Source organism: Coffea eugenioides, chromosome 5, assembly GCF_003713205.1.
Source record: "Coffea eugenioides isolate CCC68of chromosome 5, Ceug_1.0, whole genome shotgun sequence".
NCBI classification, from domain to species: domain Eukaryota; kingdom Viridiplantae; phylum Streptophyta; class Magnoliopsida; order Gentianales; family Rubiaceae; genus Coffea; species Coffea eugenioides.
Window position 1 is genome coordinate 15579089 of NC_040039.1, and position 16771 is coordinate 15595859.

General features: G+C 34.6%; 2 protein-coding genes across 5 annotated transcripts; one reads left to right on the forward strand and one right to left on the reverse strand.

Moving 5' to 3' along the window:
- Positions 1–2140: 2140 nt before the first annotated feature.
- On the reverse strand, positions 2141–10240 carry LOC113769946 (DNA repair protein XRCC2 homolog). Of its 4 annotated transcripts, none has more exons than XM_027314283.1 (10): positions 10049–10240; positions 9771–9924; positions 9098–9204; positions 8208–8278; positions 6921–6983; positions 5260–5397; positions 3799–3856; positions 3169–3205; positions 2957–3048; positions 2141–2868 (listed from the first exon to the last, which is right to left on the reverse strand). In XM_027314283.1, exons 1-10 carry the CDS (start codon positions 10232–10234, stop codon positions 2845–2847), a joined length of 930 nt encoding a protein of 309 aa, XP_027170084.1. In that variant the 5' UTR covers positions 10235–10240; the 3' UTR covers positions 2141–2844. The 4 variants fall into 4 exon arrangements, 3 of the variants coding, with proteins under 3 accessions (XP_027170084.1, XP_027170085.1, XP_027170086.1); XM_027314284.1 differs by having other exon boundaries at positions 3169–3230; XR_003468359.1 differs by lacking the exon at positions 3169–3205.
- Positions 10241–12015: 1775 nt separating this feature from the next.
- LOC113771223 (E3 ubiquitin-protein ligase CIP8-like) lies at positions 12016–12710 on the forward strand. Its single transcript, XM_027315831.1, has 2 exons — positions 12016–12255; positions 12321–12710. Exons 1-2 carry the CDS (start codon positions 12016–12018, stop codon positions 12708–12710), a joined length of 630 nt encoding a protein of 209 aa, XP_027171632.1.
- The last annotated feature ends 4061 nt before the right edge of the window (positions 12711–16771 follow it).

A 16771-nucleotide genomic window follows, 5' to 3' on the forward strand; every position in this document is an offset into this window, starting at 1 on the left:
TGAATAAAATTTGGATTTCAAATTAAAATTCAAATTAGTTGTCATGCATCTAATTTCAATCTTGAGAGACGTTGCTCTCCTCTCAAATTTTATAGTCGTACCTTTATATTCTACTTTAAACGTCAGTAAGCTATATCTCTTTGCTTGTCACTTCACCGCATAACACAATCATTAATAGATCTTGCCCAGTCAACACCAATAAAAGGCTTTTATCTTCAAATATCCATAATTTGAACAATTGTTTATATAACCATGAACACTCGTTAAAATATATTTCAAGTGTTAAATTTTTAAAAATACAAAATTAATTAAGAAAAATATATAAATGCAAGGGGATTAATTATGGAAAGTATATAAATGTAAGGAAAGGTAATAATTGTTAGTGTGTTTATATACATAATAAATTAAATGAAATGTAGGTGTGTTAACGAGTGCCCGACACCTGTTAGAAAACTCCTTTGAACAAATCAACTCTATCACTAACCAACCTTCATTTTTTTCTTGCTAACCAACCTTGAAGTATCCTAAAGTAGGATATAGTTATAGACTACTTCCAAAACAGAAAAAATGCCAACCACTTTTGTAATACTATAGATACATACTATTTTAAGGATTAATTACAAAAAAGCCCCTTGACAAATGCCTTTTCATCATATCACGCCCCGAATGTATAATTGAACCAATTTACTCCCTGTGCTACTATAATTTTTTAAATTAAATACAATTGTGTTTCACAGCCCAATTTCTAGATGCATTGGTCTTGTGCAGCACACATGGATTTATGAATTCACCAAATTATTCCCACAAGTTCTTAATTACCAATTTTTTTTAGTTACCTACTCATAATAAAAATTCTTTTGAAACATTCTAGTTATTCCCTATATCTCCAGAAAAAAAAAATTTGGTGCAACTACCGGTTATTATCATATTTGAAGTTTGTAATAATATACATTAGCTTATGGCTTCTAGTTTTGTATCTTTTGTTACAATTGAAAATTGTATTAAAGAAATGTGCTTGTTATGTACATTACGTTTTATTACTTTAAAAGTTTTTATAAAACTGGTAGTTATCCAAAGTCATCTTGACTTATTTTATTAATTATAAATAGCATGTGGAGTGTAATTTAGTCAGTTCACATACCATGCGTGCCGCACATGATAGTTCCAAGCAAGCAAATCTAGTTGTCTCGCTCAAAAAAAAAAAAAGATAACATCAGAAACCTCCCTTAAGGTTTCTCCTAATATCAATTGACACCCCTGAAGTTTTATAAATATCACTTACCTCTCCAAGCAATTGTAAAAAGACTATGTTAACCCTCACTTGATAAATAATTTGCATATCAAATAAATGGAGCTCAAAAAATTAAGAAAAAGAAATAAAAGTCACTTTCTTCACTTTGTCCTTTTTTCAATATTCTCTCTTACTCACTTTTCTTGGATGACTATGCAATTTTTTATTTGTAAATTATAGTAAATTAAATTTTCTTTATCTTTTACTTTTTGTGATTGTGATAAAGTGAGATATGATCTCTTTATTTATTTTGAGTTGATTTTCATAATAATCAATACAATTTGAAGGTTTAGACACGGATTAAGAAGTTGGGAGCATATAGAGTTAAATTGCTGCTACTGTATTTCTTTGTAAATATCTTTTTTATTTTTCAAATTTATATTTTTATGGACTATAACATTGTGACGTGGTAGTACAATTAGAAATTATTTTTTAGGAGATAGTTTTTTTGGAGTAAACAAAGTGGTTTAGGAGTATGTTTATTTAGTGAGCAAAAGTCTAGTTTAGAGCTGTTCAAAATTTTGTTACATAAATAACAAAAGTAAGGGAGATAAGTGATATTTTTAAAACCTTAAGGTTGCTAGGTGATATCTAGAGAAACATGAGGGAATGTTTCTGATATTATCCCCAAAAAAATGCAAATCCGGTTGTCTACCATATAAATTTGCCGTTAGTTTTGGTATGCCTTGTTTAACCAGAAACTTTGTCAATGGGATTGCACCATAGAAATCCTCCTAATCTCTTCCTTTTGGACATGTATATATGCTTCTCTTAAAGTGGGAAATGCATTTCTGCCAACACTTGATATTTAGCCCAAATTAACTGCTCTGACACCAAGATTAGCAGTAATTACAAAATAAACAGTTATGTTGAAGCTGAACAAGACACAAGATGATAAAGGTCTAAGGGAGGCTGGAAAGAACAAGATTAACATCACATCGCTCTATCGCCATTACTATGTCAAAGTGTAACTGACTATAGTCCTGCTCATCACTGTAAACTAAAACTTATGTGTACACATTCTACAAAACACAATCCCCCTAGAACAGAACCAGGCACATGTATCAGACATCAAATTAGTTCAAAATGAATGTAGCCCAGGAAGGGGACGGCTAAGTTGATGCAACAACAAACAATGTCATCGTACTTGTTGAACCTTGTTGAGCATCCAACGCTAGCATGTTCAAACAGAGGATTTTCCAGTCGATGATAGCCATGCATCCCAAACCTCTTCCATTTCCCATAATGCCAATCTTTTTGTATGATGATCATTATACCGTTCCTCCAAATCACATCGAATGCTGATGGCGCGTCTTCTTGTCGTTGAAATCAGGATTATCTCCAAAGGACTACATATAGAAGATATATCTCTTTTCTTCTTGAAAACACATCTGAATTGAACTCTGGCCGCCAAGTAGCTAGAAGATCCAGAATGAAGGAGTCCTGAAAGAATCTGCAATAAGATCATGGGTATGCTCTACGATGATGCTTTGACACATTCAACTATCAACATCACATCACAAAAGCACTGAAGCAATTGCACTGGAATGCCTTCATGATATGAGAGAAACACCATCCTGCAGTTATTTGAATTGCAATTAATGGCCAAACACTACGAAAGTTTGAGATTAAATTCTAAAAGGATGTCTTATAACTTGCACGTACTTCATTTATAACGAATCTATCTGAAAAGTTTACTGAAGGCAAAATCCATTCTGTCAAGTAAGTGCGTTGTCTTCGATGGTCGCCGTCGTGCTCTACAACGAATAAAAACATTCAAATCCATAACTGAGAAAACTAGGAAAATTGAAGACTTATTTTTTTTCCAAATGGTTGCAGCAAAAATCATGAGCTAGCTACATTTCTTTCATTCAGACCTGATGCTGCAACATGTATCCTGTGAGTAACAAAGGACTGCAGCAACCAAAAATGTGTTAACCTAATAGTATTGATAAGAGAACTTTTAACTATTGATAAGAGAACTTGCAGCTGACAAGTGCAAAACTAATATTGCTGGGAATGTGCAGAAATAATGCACTTGCAAACATCATGATGAGAATTTTGAGAAGTATTCAGTAATAGAAATTCACACCCCCTTACATACACAAAAACATTTAAAAGAAACAGAAGTTACATAATAGCGACTCCTGGGCTGAACTGATTATATATATTACTTTTTAACATCATTTTCAAAAACCATATTACATTCAAAAGAAGCAACTTTCAGAATCCTTTCCATTGAGAAAAAGTTGGTTACTGAGTACTTTTGCTGGATCAGGAAGTCAAATTCTAAGAGTTTAAGTGACAATGTGGTTCAAATACAAAAAACAAGCAAATCATCCTGTATCAACTTAAATCATCACGGTCCAATAGCATTACAAATTCAAGATAAATTCAGTGGATATAAGATATACATTTACCAATTGTATGAACATGATTAGTTTTTTTTTTTTAATTTAGTACATTAACTGAAAAACTTGAATTAAAAATATCAATACAAATAGTACCTGCCAGACTGAAGGCATATATTCACGATGTTTGGGCCGAGGACCACTACTTGTATTCCTGTGAGATGGAAAAACCAGGGAAATAAAATAGACTTAGACAACCCAGGTAAAAAATCTAAGGTGCTCAAGTAAAAAATCATAAATAAAAAAATTTACTTCAACAAGTAGTAGTACAGAAAAACAATTGCAACTGGCACAGTCCAAGTGCCTTCTCCTTTATGGTAACAAACATCTTTTCTTATGCCTGTTACCTGATATAGGTTCGAGTTGCGGAAAACAGATTTCATTCCCAGAACATTGAACAAACCTCAGATCAATGATTCAAGTACTAGATTTTACCCTCTGAAGAAGAGTTAACAGACATAAGGTACAGCCCTTTAAGCCTATTAGAAGCTATGTCATATTTCATTACCATTGCAGGTACCTAATAGCTCTTAAACTTACTAAAGAGTTGCATGATTTAAATTAATTGAGATCTGAGCACAATGCCCTGCAATTTTTCTTTTTGTTCCTTCCATCTTGTATTTAAATTAACACCAAGAACTTACAAAAGTAATTCCTTAAGAATTCTCGTGCGCTATGATTATCAAAAGTCAACCAATCTTGCCACCATTCAAACCACCCCTGTTGTGCCAGGCAATCTCATGGTCAGAGAGAATGAGAGAGAGAGAGAGTCAAATTCTTATCTACGTTGTGCCTCAAATATATATATATATATATAGAGAGAGAGAGAGAGAGAGAAGAGACTTCTTATAGGAGGTGCACTTCAAAATAATCCCAAATCTTAAAGCCAGAGAGAGATAGAGAGACAGAGAGAGTCAACTCTTTATATAAGGTGTGCCTCAAATGTTCGGACTGCTAATCCCAGATCTTCAAGCCTAAACTTCTACTTATCTTCTAAGCCTACATCCCTAAGAACTTGCCATAACTAATTGAGATAATTGCCCTAAACAAAGCTATTCCAGAGCAACTCTAACAACAAGACAAGAAACCAGATACTTTTAGCCACTCCAAGTGGGATTAAAATGACGATGAAAGGAATAAAGACATTTCACATATTTTATGGTTTTGATGAAATTTCTCTATTTTGTGGTAAAATATAGCAACATGGAATTAATTAGAGTAAACGTTCAAAAATGACGATGAAAGGAATAAAGACATTTCACATATTTTATGGTTTTGATGAAATTTCTCTATTTTGTGGTAAAATATAGCAACATAGAATTAATTAGAGTAAATGTCCTTTGAAAACACATTTTAATAGATTGTCCTTTGGTTATCCATTGTCATCATACAAGAAATTTCAAGCTCAAGTTTCTCCACCTCTTCTTCAAGTGAGATAAGTTGTGTTGCTAAAATTTTGATTGGATCAAAGCAACTATGTTATTCTGCTGTCTATATGCAAGATCAGTGCTGTCAAATGTGACTAAAAAGGGACTCATCTGAGATCCAAGCAACAACCTCATAAGTTCATCTGCTGTAGATTTGTCCCCAGAAATTGAGTTCTTCGTAGCTAAAACAAGCAACGGATGCACCAAGAGAAGCTTCTGAAGATCCTGAACCACATTTTCCATCACACTTTGAAGAGAAAGGCTTTTCCTAATATACGGAGATGTTGCACAATGCCAAACAAGTTAAGGCCTTGAAGCAATAGAACTAGAAAACCAGGTAGAAAAGAAACATACAGAGCACGTTTCAGTAAGAAAACAATAAGGCACATGTTAACCAATAACGTGAAAAGGAAAGGAGCAAATGTTTTTAAAGCTTAAGAGTGACTGTTGTTTGAAATGCAAATGACAGAGAACATTTAGAGGAGATGTGCTAGCTTAAAATGTTCATTGATATAAAGATGGACGTGAAAAGGTAATGCAATCTAACCCAAAATGAAATGGACAATGGTAACAGCAGAGAAGTACACAACCACAGAATTGGAAAGGCAACCTTATTAGTTTTGAGAATTTAATAAAAAATTAAAAAAAAAAGGAAATATTATATTTCCTACCAATGTACAATCTAAAACCATTTAGTTTAAAGGTCTATTGCCATTCACTGCTATCATTTTCTGGGTCTGCAAAACATTCTGAAATAGCAGCACAAATGTTCACGAGTGTCTTAAATGCAAACCTCCAAATGCATGCGCTTCCAGGCTTCTGGAATACCTTCAGTAACATTGAGTCCACAGTTGAAATAATCAATTCTCATTGAGTGCAAAAGTGAAACAATGACTGAGTGGCTCAACCATAGACAATGACAGTGAGGGGAAATGGGTGATGAAAAGGAAGAGTAGGAACTTGCATGTATTGCTGGTAGAATGAATGGATAGCAAGAATGGTTCAATGAAAAAATAAAATCAAATACACATCCATCCCTAAGTCTAAAGCAATCCACAACTGGGAATTGTACAAATTTATAAATGAGGTAGGGAATTGCTAGTAGAAAGAAGAAAGCTACAAGGCCATCAGTTTATTTTAGATTCAAGTGCTTCTTCTCCAGAAGTCCCATAGTCCATTCTAAGTATAAGTTTAGGTATAATTTTTTGCAAATTGACAATGTCCAAAGACTAAGCTGTGAGTCTTATTGATAAAAACTTGAAAAAAATCTTTTGGCACTAAATTTACCTAGCTGAAACATGTTCAAGTTAATGTTGTATACATTAGATCAACACTTAAAATGGTGAGAGAATGGCTAATGCTTGATTGGCGAACCTCAATTTATAGTTTTCTTCTATCTTCCATTCAAATGCAAGGAGAACAAAAATCTCCAGTCTGGATTTTAGTACTGATCGAATATAACAATGTTAACAAGCAAATGAATATGATAACAGTAAATTGAACAGGAAATGCTAAGCCACGCCTTTGTTTCTACTAAAACCAACAGAATGGGGACTTAAGCTATTGGAACTACATCTCTACAACTAAATTCACAATATAGACAATGAACAGGCATCAGCTGAACTTCCTGCTTTTACTTTTTATCCTAGCTCTACTTTTTATTTCACTTTTGTCTTTTTATATCTGCTCAGCCAAGAAAAAGTGTCTGCATAGCCCAAAGTACCCCAAAGCATATAGAGGGGAAGATATTAATCCATCAGGTCTATTAAAAATCATCCTTATGTCTTTTACCTGTTGCTGCCTCCTACAAGTAGTGATGGCAAAGCACGATCCATCCAGTAGAAAGCTCCAATGCTGGTGATAATAAAGAAAATAACAGATATTGAGAAACAGAATACCTTTTGGCTAAGCTGAAACCACAAGGTCATACATACCAAAAAAATAAAAATAAAAATAAAATATCTCCACTTGAAATTAAGACTTAAATTCTGCAAAAAAAAATGCTTTTGCTGTTATCGTGGTCAGATGCTAAGATGGTACTTATTCATACAGACAATAGGAATCAACAAAAACTTCAGCATTCCCTAAGGATCAAACTACCAAATTTTACATGAAGAAAATTTTAATTGGTTTCCCACACAATGACTACCTGATACTACCTAACAGGTAACCTACCACAGTAAAACACCCTGTAATATATAGTGCCGATATATAGATATTACACTAAAAAAAAAAAAAAAACTCTATATGCACATAATTATAATATGCATAAATGCTACATAGTGGTTCAATCATCCATGTACACAGATATATTCTAGACACAGATACTTTGACATACACATAGTTATGGATGTGTACATGCACATAATTCTTAAAAAGGAAAGGAAGTCTTCACAGCACACAGTTGGCTCTAGCGCCTTCATTTTTTGTCTTCTTTTGTCCATCTCTGATTAAGTGATTACAGGAAGTATTTGGGGGACATGCGTTCTAATTAAGTGATTATTTTCTTGAATTCCTTCTTTTACAAAGTACACTTGAAAGAAATGTTGGAGATTTTCTAGAGTATCACAGACCAACTTGCTCCAATAAAGAAAAAAAATTTCTCCATGCAGTTTGGGAGTGGATGATTAAGTTATCACATTCCATTTACTAATTACATGGCTAACATTTTAAAGAACTTATTATCTAAATATTACTAAGCAATTTAAGGGGGCATAAATAAAAAGATCAATGTTTTTTGAAGAGCTTAATGTAATTTCACAAGCTAGATGACACGTCCCTATGAGCATTCCAAACCCAATGGAGTCACATATATGCCCAAAGCCTGCAGATAGTTCTACTAGCACAGACAAGTATGTTAAATTTTCTGCAATAATTGCTAACAAAAATTGGTCTAAAACATTATGCCAGTCATGCAAACTTGGTTTTTCTGTTTTACTTTATTTAGAGTTGTGGCCTTCATTAAACCAGTGAATGATTGTGAGACACTCTTCAAAGAATTAAACTAAGGATGTTATACCAAGATGAGGGCCTGGGAGCAAAGAAGCATATACTTGCTATTAGGACTCTTGGCCAAACCTGTCCAACACAAGCAAATGAACACCAACACCTTGTATGTCCTTTTGCTTTTGAAGTTGATTATTCATAGTCTGCTGGGCAGAAAACAGAAGAATATTACTGAAACTGTCTATCTTTGACATTATAACACCATAAAATAGAAAAGGTGCATGAACAAGTAACCAAAACAGACATCTTTGATCCTCAAATTTTGAAAACAAAATCTATGCTTGTAACCTACTTCTTGATGGAAAAGGAACTTAAACATGCAAAGGACCTTCAGAAGAGTTAGTACATCATTCATTTAGCTTACAAGAAATGTAACAAGACTCCAAGGAAAAAATAATGATCAAAACATAAGTGGCATCAAGAAAGAAATGAATGTTTACTGTCATTTATTTTCTGTAATGCATGTTATTGGTAACCAAGTAGTTTGCACAAGTATCTTTTAAAAATCTAGTTTAGTCCAAAATGTATAAACACGTGAAAACAAATTATGCCACGACAGACAACTATAAAGAAGTGTATGATTCCAAGTGCAGATGTATGCAAAAGTAACTTTCTGCATAGTTAGGCCAAATTGTATAATTCCGTGTGCAGAAGTGTCTTTTTTTTTTTTTTTTCCTTTTCATCCTGAGCATCATAAAGATGCAAAGCATGATTGCAAACTTTAAGTCAACATTCTCTCCTCCTTCAAGTATCAGTTCCACCATAAGTGAGCATAAAAGACTCCAAAAATTCAAAAAGCACAAGGATAATATCGCAACAGGAAGATGCAATAACTCATGCTTTTTGAGTACTAAAACTTCCTTGCTCAAGAAAAATGAAGAACTTCAGTCCAATAGAAAAAAACAAGCAAGGAGAGTATTATTTGGAGCTCAAAAATGTTGAACTCCAATTTGCTAACTCACCTTAAGAGTGGCAAGAAATTCTAAACTATTGTAACAACGGATGTATAAGAAGCGTCTCATGCACTCAGCAAATAATTCTTCATCATATTGAGTTTGTGACTTCATATCTGAGTAATTGAAAAAAAAAACACCAAAGATTGAATTAGTTTCAAATTCATCCAGCCCCAACACGCTATAGGAAGACAAGAAAGTAGTACATGTTATTAAATCCATCAAATCATATATCCTGTCTATCTTCACATTTCTGTCTCTTTTTGGGAATGAAACACAATTAACCTTTCCTACACTAACATGTAAAGGATTTTTCACACTAGCAGGCCTAAATGCATGTTGCATGTACGGGAATTTCAAATCCGAATAGAGGTTAGCATCCAGGCCCTTTGGGAGTAAAATAAAAGAAATAAATTTTTACCCTGTTTGTAAATGGAACATTTTTCTAGTAAAACATTACATTAAATGTGTTCCTATTGTAATTTAATTCCTCATTGTTCTCTTAAAACATTTCGTATTTCAACACCAAATTATGAGAATGGAGTGCTCTGTTTATCCCCATTATATTGCCATATAATTACAACCCCACCAAACAACAGGAAAAGAACAAAACTTATATAACATCTAAAATCATTATGCAAAGATGAACTGAAATAATACATGGAAACGTATGACTTCTTACCGTTGCTATTGGCTTGAATTAATTTGTGCTTTAACAATCGGGAAAAGCGTAAAACATCGAACCGACAATCCAAGTCAACAAAAACAGCTAACCGCTCCATGCCTCCAAACTGGACGCCTTTCCATTGCTTAGGCAAAATACAACTAATCGCAGCCTGAAAAAAAATTCACAAAAAAATTTCAAGAAAATAGTTTTTCACATATTAACGATTTAACCCAAAAAAAGAAATGCAGAACTAGTATTAATTGATCATTAATTAACTAATTCTAATAAATTACCTGCATTAAGATGTGGGTTTTAGCGGAAGAAGGAGGGCCGGCAACCTCGATGACGTTTCCGGGCCGGAGAGGAAGCTTGTGAAGCGGCGGAGGCAGTGGCAAAAAGGGTCGCTCCGTGAAGAGCCGAGTGAGCATTTCTTTAGCTGTTTCATCGGCTTTTATCCAATCTTTCACTGTTGACTCCATTTTCGGTTTTGGAGACCGACACAGGAGTAAAGACCAGACGTCAAGAACAATTACAGATATAGGCAAAAGCAGTCAAACAACAGTCTTACAGAATTGGGTTTTGCAAAAAAAGAAAATTGAAAATTATTAAAAATGCTCTTTAAAAATTTAAACTTTTGACCCTTTAGGATTTAAAATTATTTTTATGTTCTGTACGTAGGTTTAGATATAGTAAAATTCACTCCCATCAACGTAAATTTTCATGTGTGTGCGTGTATATATATAGTCAAAGAACTCCTTTTGACCAACTGGGGTTGGGCCAAGTGGTAAGCAGCTTGGTTCCGCTTAAGCAGGTCTCGGATTCGAAACCTGGCGTATGCAGCTACCCTTGTTGGGAGACTCACCCACCATAGCCAGGTGTGCGACCCGGGTCGACCAACGGATTAGTCAGGGCAAAGCCCTGGATACCGTGGCAGGCAACCAAAAAAAAAGAACTCCTTTTGTGTCGGAAGTTAAAGCGATACTTGTTAACTGAGAGGTAATAGATATGTAACTTGATAAAGTTATCCCATGTAACTTATCAACCATATAGACTAAGGTTCCGTTTGATAAAACTGAATTTGAATTCTGAAGTCTGAATTCTGAAATCTGAATACTGAAACAATTAATTTGCTGAATTTTAAGCACTGAAAAAAATATATGAATGTCTACATTTTAATGCTAAACCTATGTATACTGTTTGATAAATATTTATACCTGAATGCTTAATAAGTTTAATTTGATAATTTTGCCCTTATATCTTTTCATTCAAAAAAGAAATAGAATCTATGATTTAATTAGTTTAAAACTATAAGGTATGAAAATGACAATATTTATTTTTAAATTAAATTAATATAAAAGATGAAATATATTATATGAGGAGTATGGAGAAGATGTGAAAGTCAATAAAAAGGGAGAAAAGATAAACTAAAAATCGTTAGATAGAGAATATTAGATTATTTAATTAAATAAGAATTTTGAACATAATTAACAAATAAGGGTAGATTTGGTAGATAAGATAAGGTAGTTGAAATAATTCTATTGATTCTTATCAGAATTAAGTATTCAGTTATGATTCTTGTACTGAAAAAAATACACACAGGTTCAGCACTACTTAACAAGTTCAGCAAATAGATTTTCATTTATCAAACACTTAAAACATCTAAATGTCTGAAAAAATTCAGATTCAGCACTTTTTTATATTATCAAACAGACCCTAAGTGTGAAAGTTGGGGATCCACGTCGGCGTCGTCGTCATCCACGTGGCGAGAGGGGATTGGTTTTTTGGTGACGTGGCGCAAGATGATTGGTTGTCAGCTAAGTTTGATTGCACCAGATTTTTCCCTCCCTTTCCTTCATCTCGTATTTCCTTCCTTCTGGTTCTGTGCTGTCTTTTCTTCCTTCCGCTTCATCAACCTCCTGTCTACCCACTCATCAGTTTCATCTCTACCCACTCCAACCTGCTTCTTTTCGGCCACAGATTGGTGTTGTTTTCGCTTCAAAATTTACCTTGGTTGCACCTGATTTTGTCTCTCCTCTCTCCTTTGTTCGTCTTGTCTTCCACTTGTTTTTGCTACTGTGCTGCTTTCTGCCCGCTTCTTTTTTCCTTTTCGACCAGACCCTGAGGCTGTTCCCACTCAAAATTTACTGTGTCTTCACAATCCTTGGACACCTTCCCCACCTTCACTCTGTTCTTTCCTTCCCAAGGATTAGGTGGCTATGATGATGAAGCATGTTACTTGTCTTCGTTATTTCGCCACTCAATGGCTTCAGATTTCTTGTTTGAACCCCCGAGCGATAAGGAAATCGAGTACGAGCATGATGACAATAAGGACGACTCAGGCGAAGAAGATAGAGAAGCGGAAAATGACACCGTTAACGAGGAGGAAGACGAAATATCAATTTCTCCAGCTAAAAAGAATAAAAAATCCAAGCACTCTCCCTGGGATTTCTCTTCCTACTCCCAGTCAGTTGCCGACGAGCATGCCCGCCGCTGCACCATTTGAGGACCACTCAATTGAGCTTCGATTGGCTGTGCCTGAAGGAGAAGGGTATATTGGGAATCTAGGCGATGGGCGAAACTAGTCGAAACTTGGCCGAAACTGATAGCGGTGGGCGGCGAGGAGCGTCTCCCGCATCAAAAGCTTCTGTAGAAGCATTAGAAACCACGAAGATTAAGTCCGAATTGGAGGCATTGGCTTGTGCTGTATGTAAAGATATAGTTGGTGTTGGAGAAATGGTAAAGAAATTGCCTTGTGGACATGGGTATCATGGGGATTGTATCATACCGTGGTTGGGGTCGAGAAATTCGTGTCATGTATGTAGGTATGAGTTGCCGACAGATGATGCAGAGTATGAGGAAGAAAGGAAAAAGAGAGCTGCTGCTGCCGCTGCCCCGAGTTCTTCTTCCTGTGGCATTGGCAGTATTAGTGGTGATTACGAGACTCAGTTCTTCTAATCATACTGGTGGCATATACGTTTACTTTCTGCAATTATTTTTCGATTTTCTTTTTCAAGAATTAGCTTATGGTTTCAGATATTTTGACTCGGGGAACTCTCTTTGTGGACTAGTTTGAGGAATTGTAAACTTGTTTCTTCTTTTCTTATTAATGTAAATAAGATTTATTTCGATAAAAAACTTGTTTCTTCTTTATCTCGAGCATCGTGTCCTTAGGGCTAGATAACATGGAAACTGAAACATTTGCACCTATGAAATTAATGATATCATTTTAAACATGAAATGCTATGCTATTGAGGTATGCAATTTAACATGTGCATTCGGGTGCTTTAGGAGCTTTACTTATGTCATAAAATGCAGTTAATTTCTAGTTGCTTGTAATAATCTTTATTTGTTCAGTCTAGCAGACCGCAGCTATTAAAGGAGAGTTCACATCGATGGTTCTTTGCATGCATAATAGATGTTTTACCTTTAATTGAAACTGCAGATGCAGAACATGGATGTATTCTTTAGAAACCCTGACCGTAATGATCTCCCCAGTGTATTCAGGCTGAATCTTTACTGAACGTCAGTCAATGCTGTTGCTTGTGCTAGCTCCCAGTGTAATGCGTGATACTTGGTCGGAGATTTGCGGAAAGGCGTATGATTTGCACAATCTCTTGTGTGCTTGGATTCAAGTTCTCATAAACGTTTTGTTATTTTAATGCATGAAAACCCGTCTTGGCCACCGAGATTGTAAAATACCTATTTAATTATTTATTTGTGTGCAAAATTCATGACTTGCATTTTCTGCTCCTGTTGTGTGTTGCGTTTTCATCTTGAATCTTCGTATGGAGACGAGAGCAGATATTTATTTTAAGAAGTTCTTGAGTTCGAATTCCTGGTTCTTATGTATAATAATAATAAAAATCAACCATAGCTTGAAGTGAAACTTGATGTAAAGATGCATCATGTTTTACTACAATTTTAGGGTGTTGTAATTTTGTGCATTTAGCTTGATGAATACCCGTGCACTCTCATGCCGAAGCCCTAGCCGCCAACTGGGAAGCTTTCATTCTGGCCCCCGCCCATGAAAAGGCGTGAAGAAACAGATTTCAGACAAGAACTTGATGATGATCTTCTCTCCTCCTAATGAGATTTCGTGAGAATGGCCGCCCCCGAAACCGGAAACCCGTAGCGTTCTCAATATTGGTTTGGTAGATTTCTGCTATTCCACTTCTACTTCCAGCGTACTTTTTCAATAAACGATTGTTGTACGGTACATTGATTTTTAAATTACTACAACTACAAGTAAAAGCTTGTCCAAACCAAAAAAAAAAAAAGAAAAAGAAAAGATTGAATACGTGGCTAAATGTCAATGGGTAAAACCGAAGGTAGAATTGGGAGGTGGAACACAGGATCCTAATCTTTTATTTTTTTAAGTATATTATTTGGTTGGCAATTTAGCCACTAATTAACTTTGTAGTATTGTACTATAAAGAACTTATATATAAAGTGGGAATGGGTGGTGGAATTTTTTGTTGGTCTTTCGTCTTTCTTCATGTGGAAATCATGTGCACCGTAGTTGTTGACTTGTTGGTCCTGGAATCCTTGTACCAGTTTTGTTCCCTTTTATTATCCAAACCACCTGAAACCCTGTGCCAAAAAACGTGTGCTAGAAACCATGTGCTTTTATCTCTCTCTTCCCCCTCAGTCTCTTCTGGTTCTCTTTTCATTTCTTCCTTTTTTCTTCATTCTCTCTCTTTTTCTTTTCCTTTGTCATCTTCCTCTTCCTCAGGCAGCAAGACTAATAAGGTAATCTTTTTTTCTTTGCAGATTTGCGTTAATTTTTTTTTTTTTTTTGCACTTCTAGAAGACCTCTGTTCCCCATTGTACTCTTCTTCCTCAGATTCATCTCCTGTTTCCCATTCACAAGTTTTTGACTGTTACATGGTTGTTTTTGTTCAAATTTTCTTATTTTGTTCTGTTTTATTATTATTGAATATTTCTCTTTTATTTTTTTTTGTTAGAAATCCCTTATTTTGTTTCTTTTATTTTTTTGTGTCTAATGTTTTCCGTTTGTTTTGGCTAGAAGTAAAAAGAAATCCGTGTTATTACTTTATCTTTCATTTTTTATGATGTGTTATATTAATGATATGCCAGTGAACCACAAAATCCATTTGGGTGTTTCCGCCTTCCTGCTCATAAACTTTGACATGGAATTAGCACATAAAGAGGTAATACTTTGTTTTTTATATCAGTGCTATTTTTTTTTTGCCCTTGATTTGTCCCCCTTTTTTTTTTAAACTCCAAAACTTGGGGTTTTTTAATCTTTACTTTTACTACTACGCCCCCTACTTATCCCATTTTCCCTCTTTATGATTTAAGTTTTAATCAAATTTCATAGCTATTTCTACAATAACTATAAAGAGACGTTTCCTATATTACTAATTGTTGATGTCATCAAATTGGGTATTGAAAGCTGAAAATTTTTGCTTAGGTTGGATGGTTGGATGTAGTAGTTACGGGAAACAGGACAATTGAAATTTTAAAAGCATGAATTTTTCACTTTATTGATTGGAGCAAGTTCAATTTTCTGAAATTTAGTTGACAATATGAAAGTTTATGTTAAGCTGGCAGTGGAACTGAATCTAAGGAGTTACGATGTTGGAGTAATTGGTGTAATCTGTTTAATCTTTTGTTTGCCTCACTATGTTTATGCTGTGCAATTATTTTTTATTATTTGGATAAATTTCCCAATGTTTTATCTACCTAACTGTTTTAACATTGTGGATGATTGTGTTATTTGATAAATTTCTCCAATGGGGAAGGTTAAGAACCTAGATACTTTCAATTTCGAAATTGGGTGTCTAATAGTTTCTGTCATGTTTTGCAGACATCATGATCGTTATCATCTATCGATAGTTCAAAAGTCTCTGCTTATGCATTGTGAACTTTTTTTTTTGTACATTTGATTTTCTCTTCATTGTTTTCTTCCCCTCTTACTAATCTAAAATTTACTTTTTTTTTGTGATTGCAGGTGGAGAAAGTTGGGCTTTTTCCTCTTCAACATTGCTGCAATACTCTAAGATATGGTATATTTTATTTCATTCACTAATAAAAAGTTTACTTTAATGCACTGTGATTTTTTATATTTTTTAATCAAGTTTTGATTGTGATTTTCCTGGTTATTCATTACTTGGATGCTCTTTCATGAGCTTCCTTTTCCATTCATTAAGGAGAATGCCTGATTTCTTTATTTGCTTTGCATCTCTATGCCATTAAATGTTGGATCTGTTTTTGATAGTTCAGTGTGTATTTAGTTGCTGGGTTTCCAGCCACAAATGACCAAAAGCATTGTAAGTCATCAAGGATTTCCATTATTTTAGATTATTGCTTCTAAGTGCCTTTTCCTCATGTCTTTGCATAAATTTTGCCTTTTCATTTTTCTTTTGCTAGAGTACAAGTTTTTCATTAAAATTTTGCTAATTTTGTTCTGAGGGGATTGGCCTGGGTATCTGATAGGATGACATTTTGAGGATATAATATAAATTATAGTAAAGTTAGTTCACCACCAAAATGGCTTTTCTTCTCTTCTTTCCTGCTATTCAAGAGGTTTTTTTTATTGTCAATGGTGTGACGGACCCACCTCACCCTAAAGCGAACCAAAGGGTTCAGCGGACTGCCTGTCCAACTCTCACTAGGACCATAGAGTCGAATCACACAAATCCGATATAGCGTACAAATGAATCCCCAAGAGAACAATCAATCGAAGACTACTAAATTGAGAAACATGAGTTCCACACCGTAAGGTACCATGGTACTTCGATTAAACGCCTCAACGGATATGAAAATGAAGACAAAAATGCAAATGGAAAGTGGACACATCACAATCCGACCAAGATACAGTCGGATTTGGTGAACAGTTCCCGCTAGAATTTTCTTTTCTTGTTCAAATGCCGCGCTCGTCCGATCGTCCAATGGTTACAAATAGCATCTCAACAAACGCAAAGGTACCATCTCAAATGAATACACTTACTGTACATGATAAAACACTTATGTACATACATCAAAAACTTTAC

Coding starts and splice junctions, on each gene's coding strand:
- LOC113769946 (XM_027314283.1), bottom strand. CDS start 10,234: ATGGAGTCAACAGTGAAAGATTGGATAAAAGCCGATGAAACAGCTAAA. Junction 9,205..9,770: donor AATTCAAGCCAATAGCAACG/GTAAGAAGTCAT, acceptor TCAATTACTCAG/ATATGAAGTCACAAACTCAA. Junction 3,206..3,798: donor ATATGCCTTCAGTCTGGCAG/GTACTATTTGTA, acceptor TGGTTGCTGCAG/TCCTTTGTTACTCACAGGAT.
- LOC113771223 (XM_027315831.1), top strand. CDS start 12,016: ATGGCTTCAGATTTCTTGTTTGAACCCCCGAGCGATAAGGAAATCGAG. Junction 12,256..12,320: donor ATGCCCGCCGCTGCACCATT/TGAGGACCACTC, acceptor TTGGGAATCTAG/GCGATGGGCGAAACTAGTCG.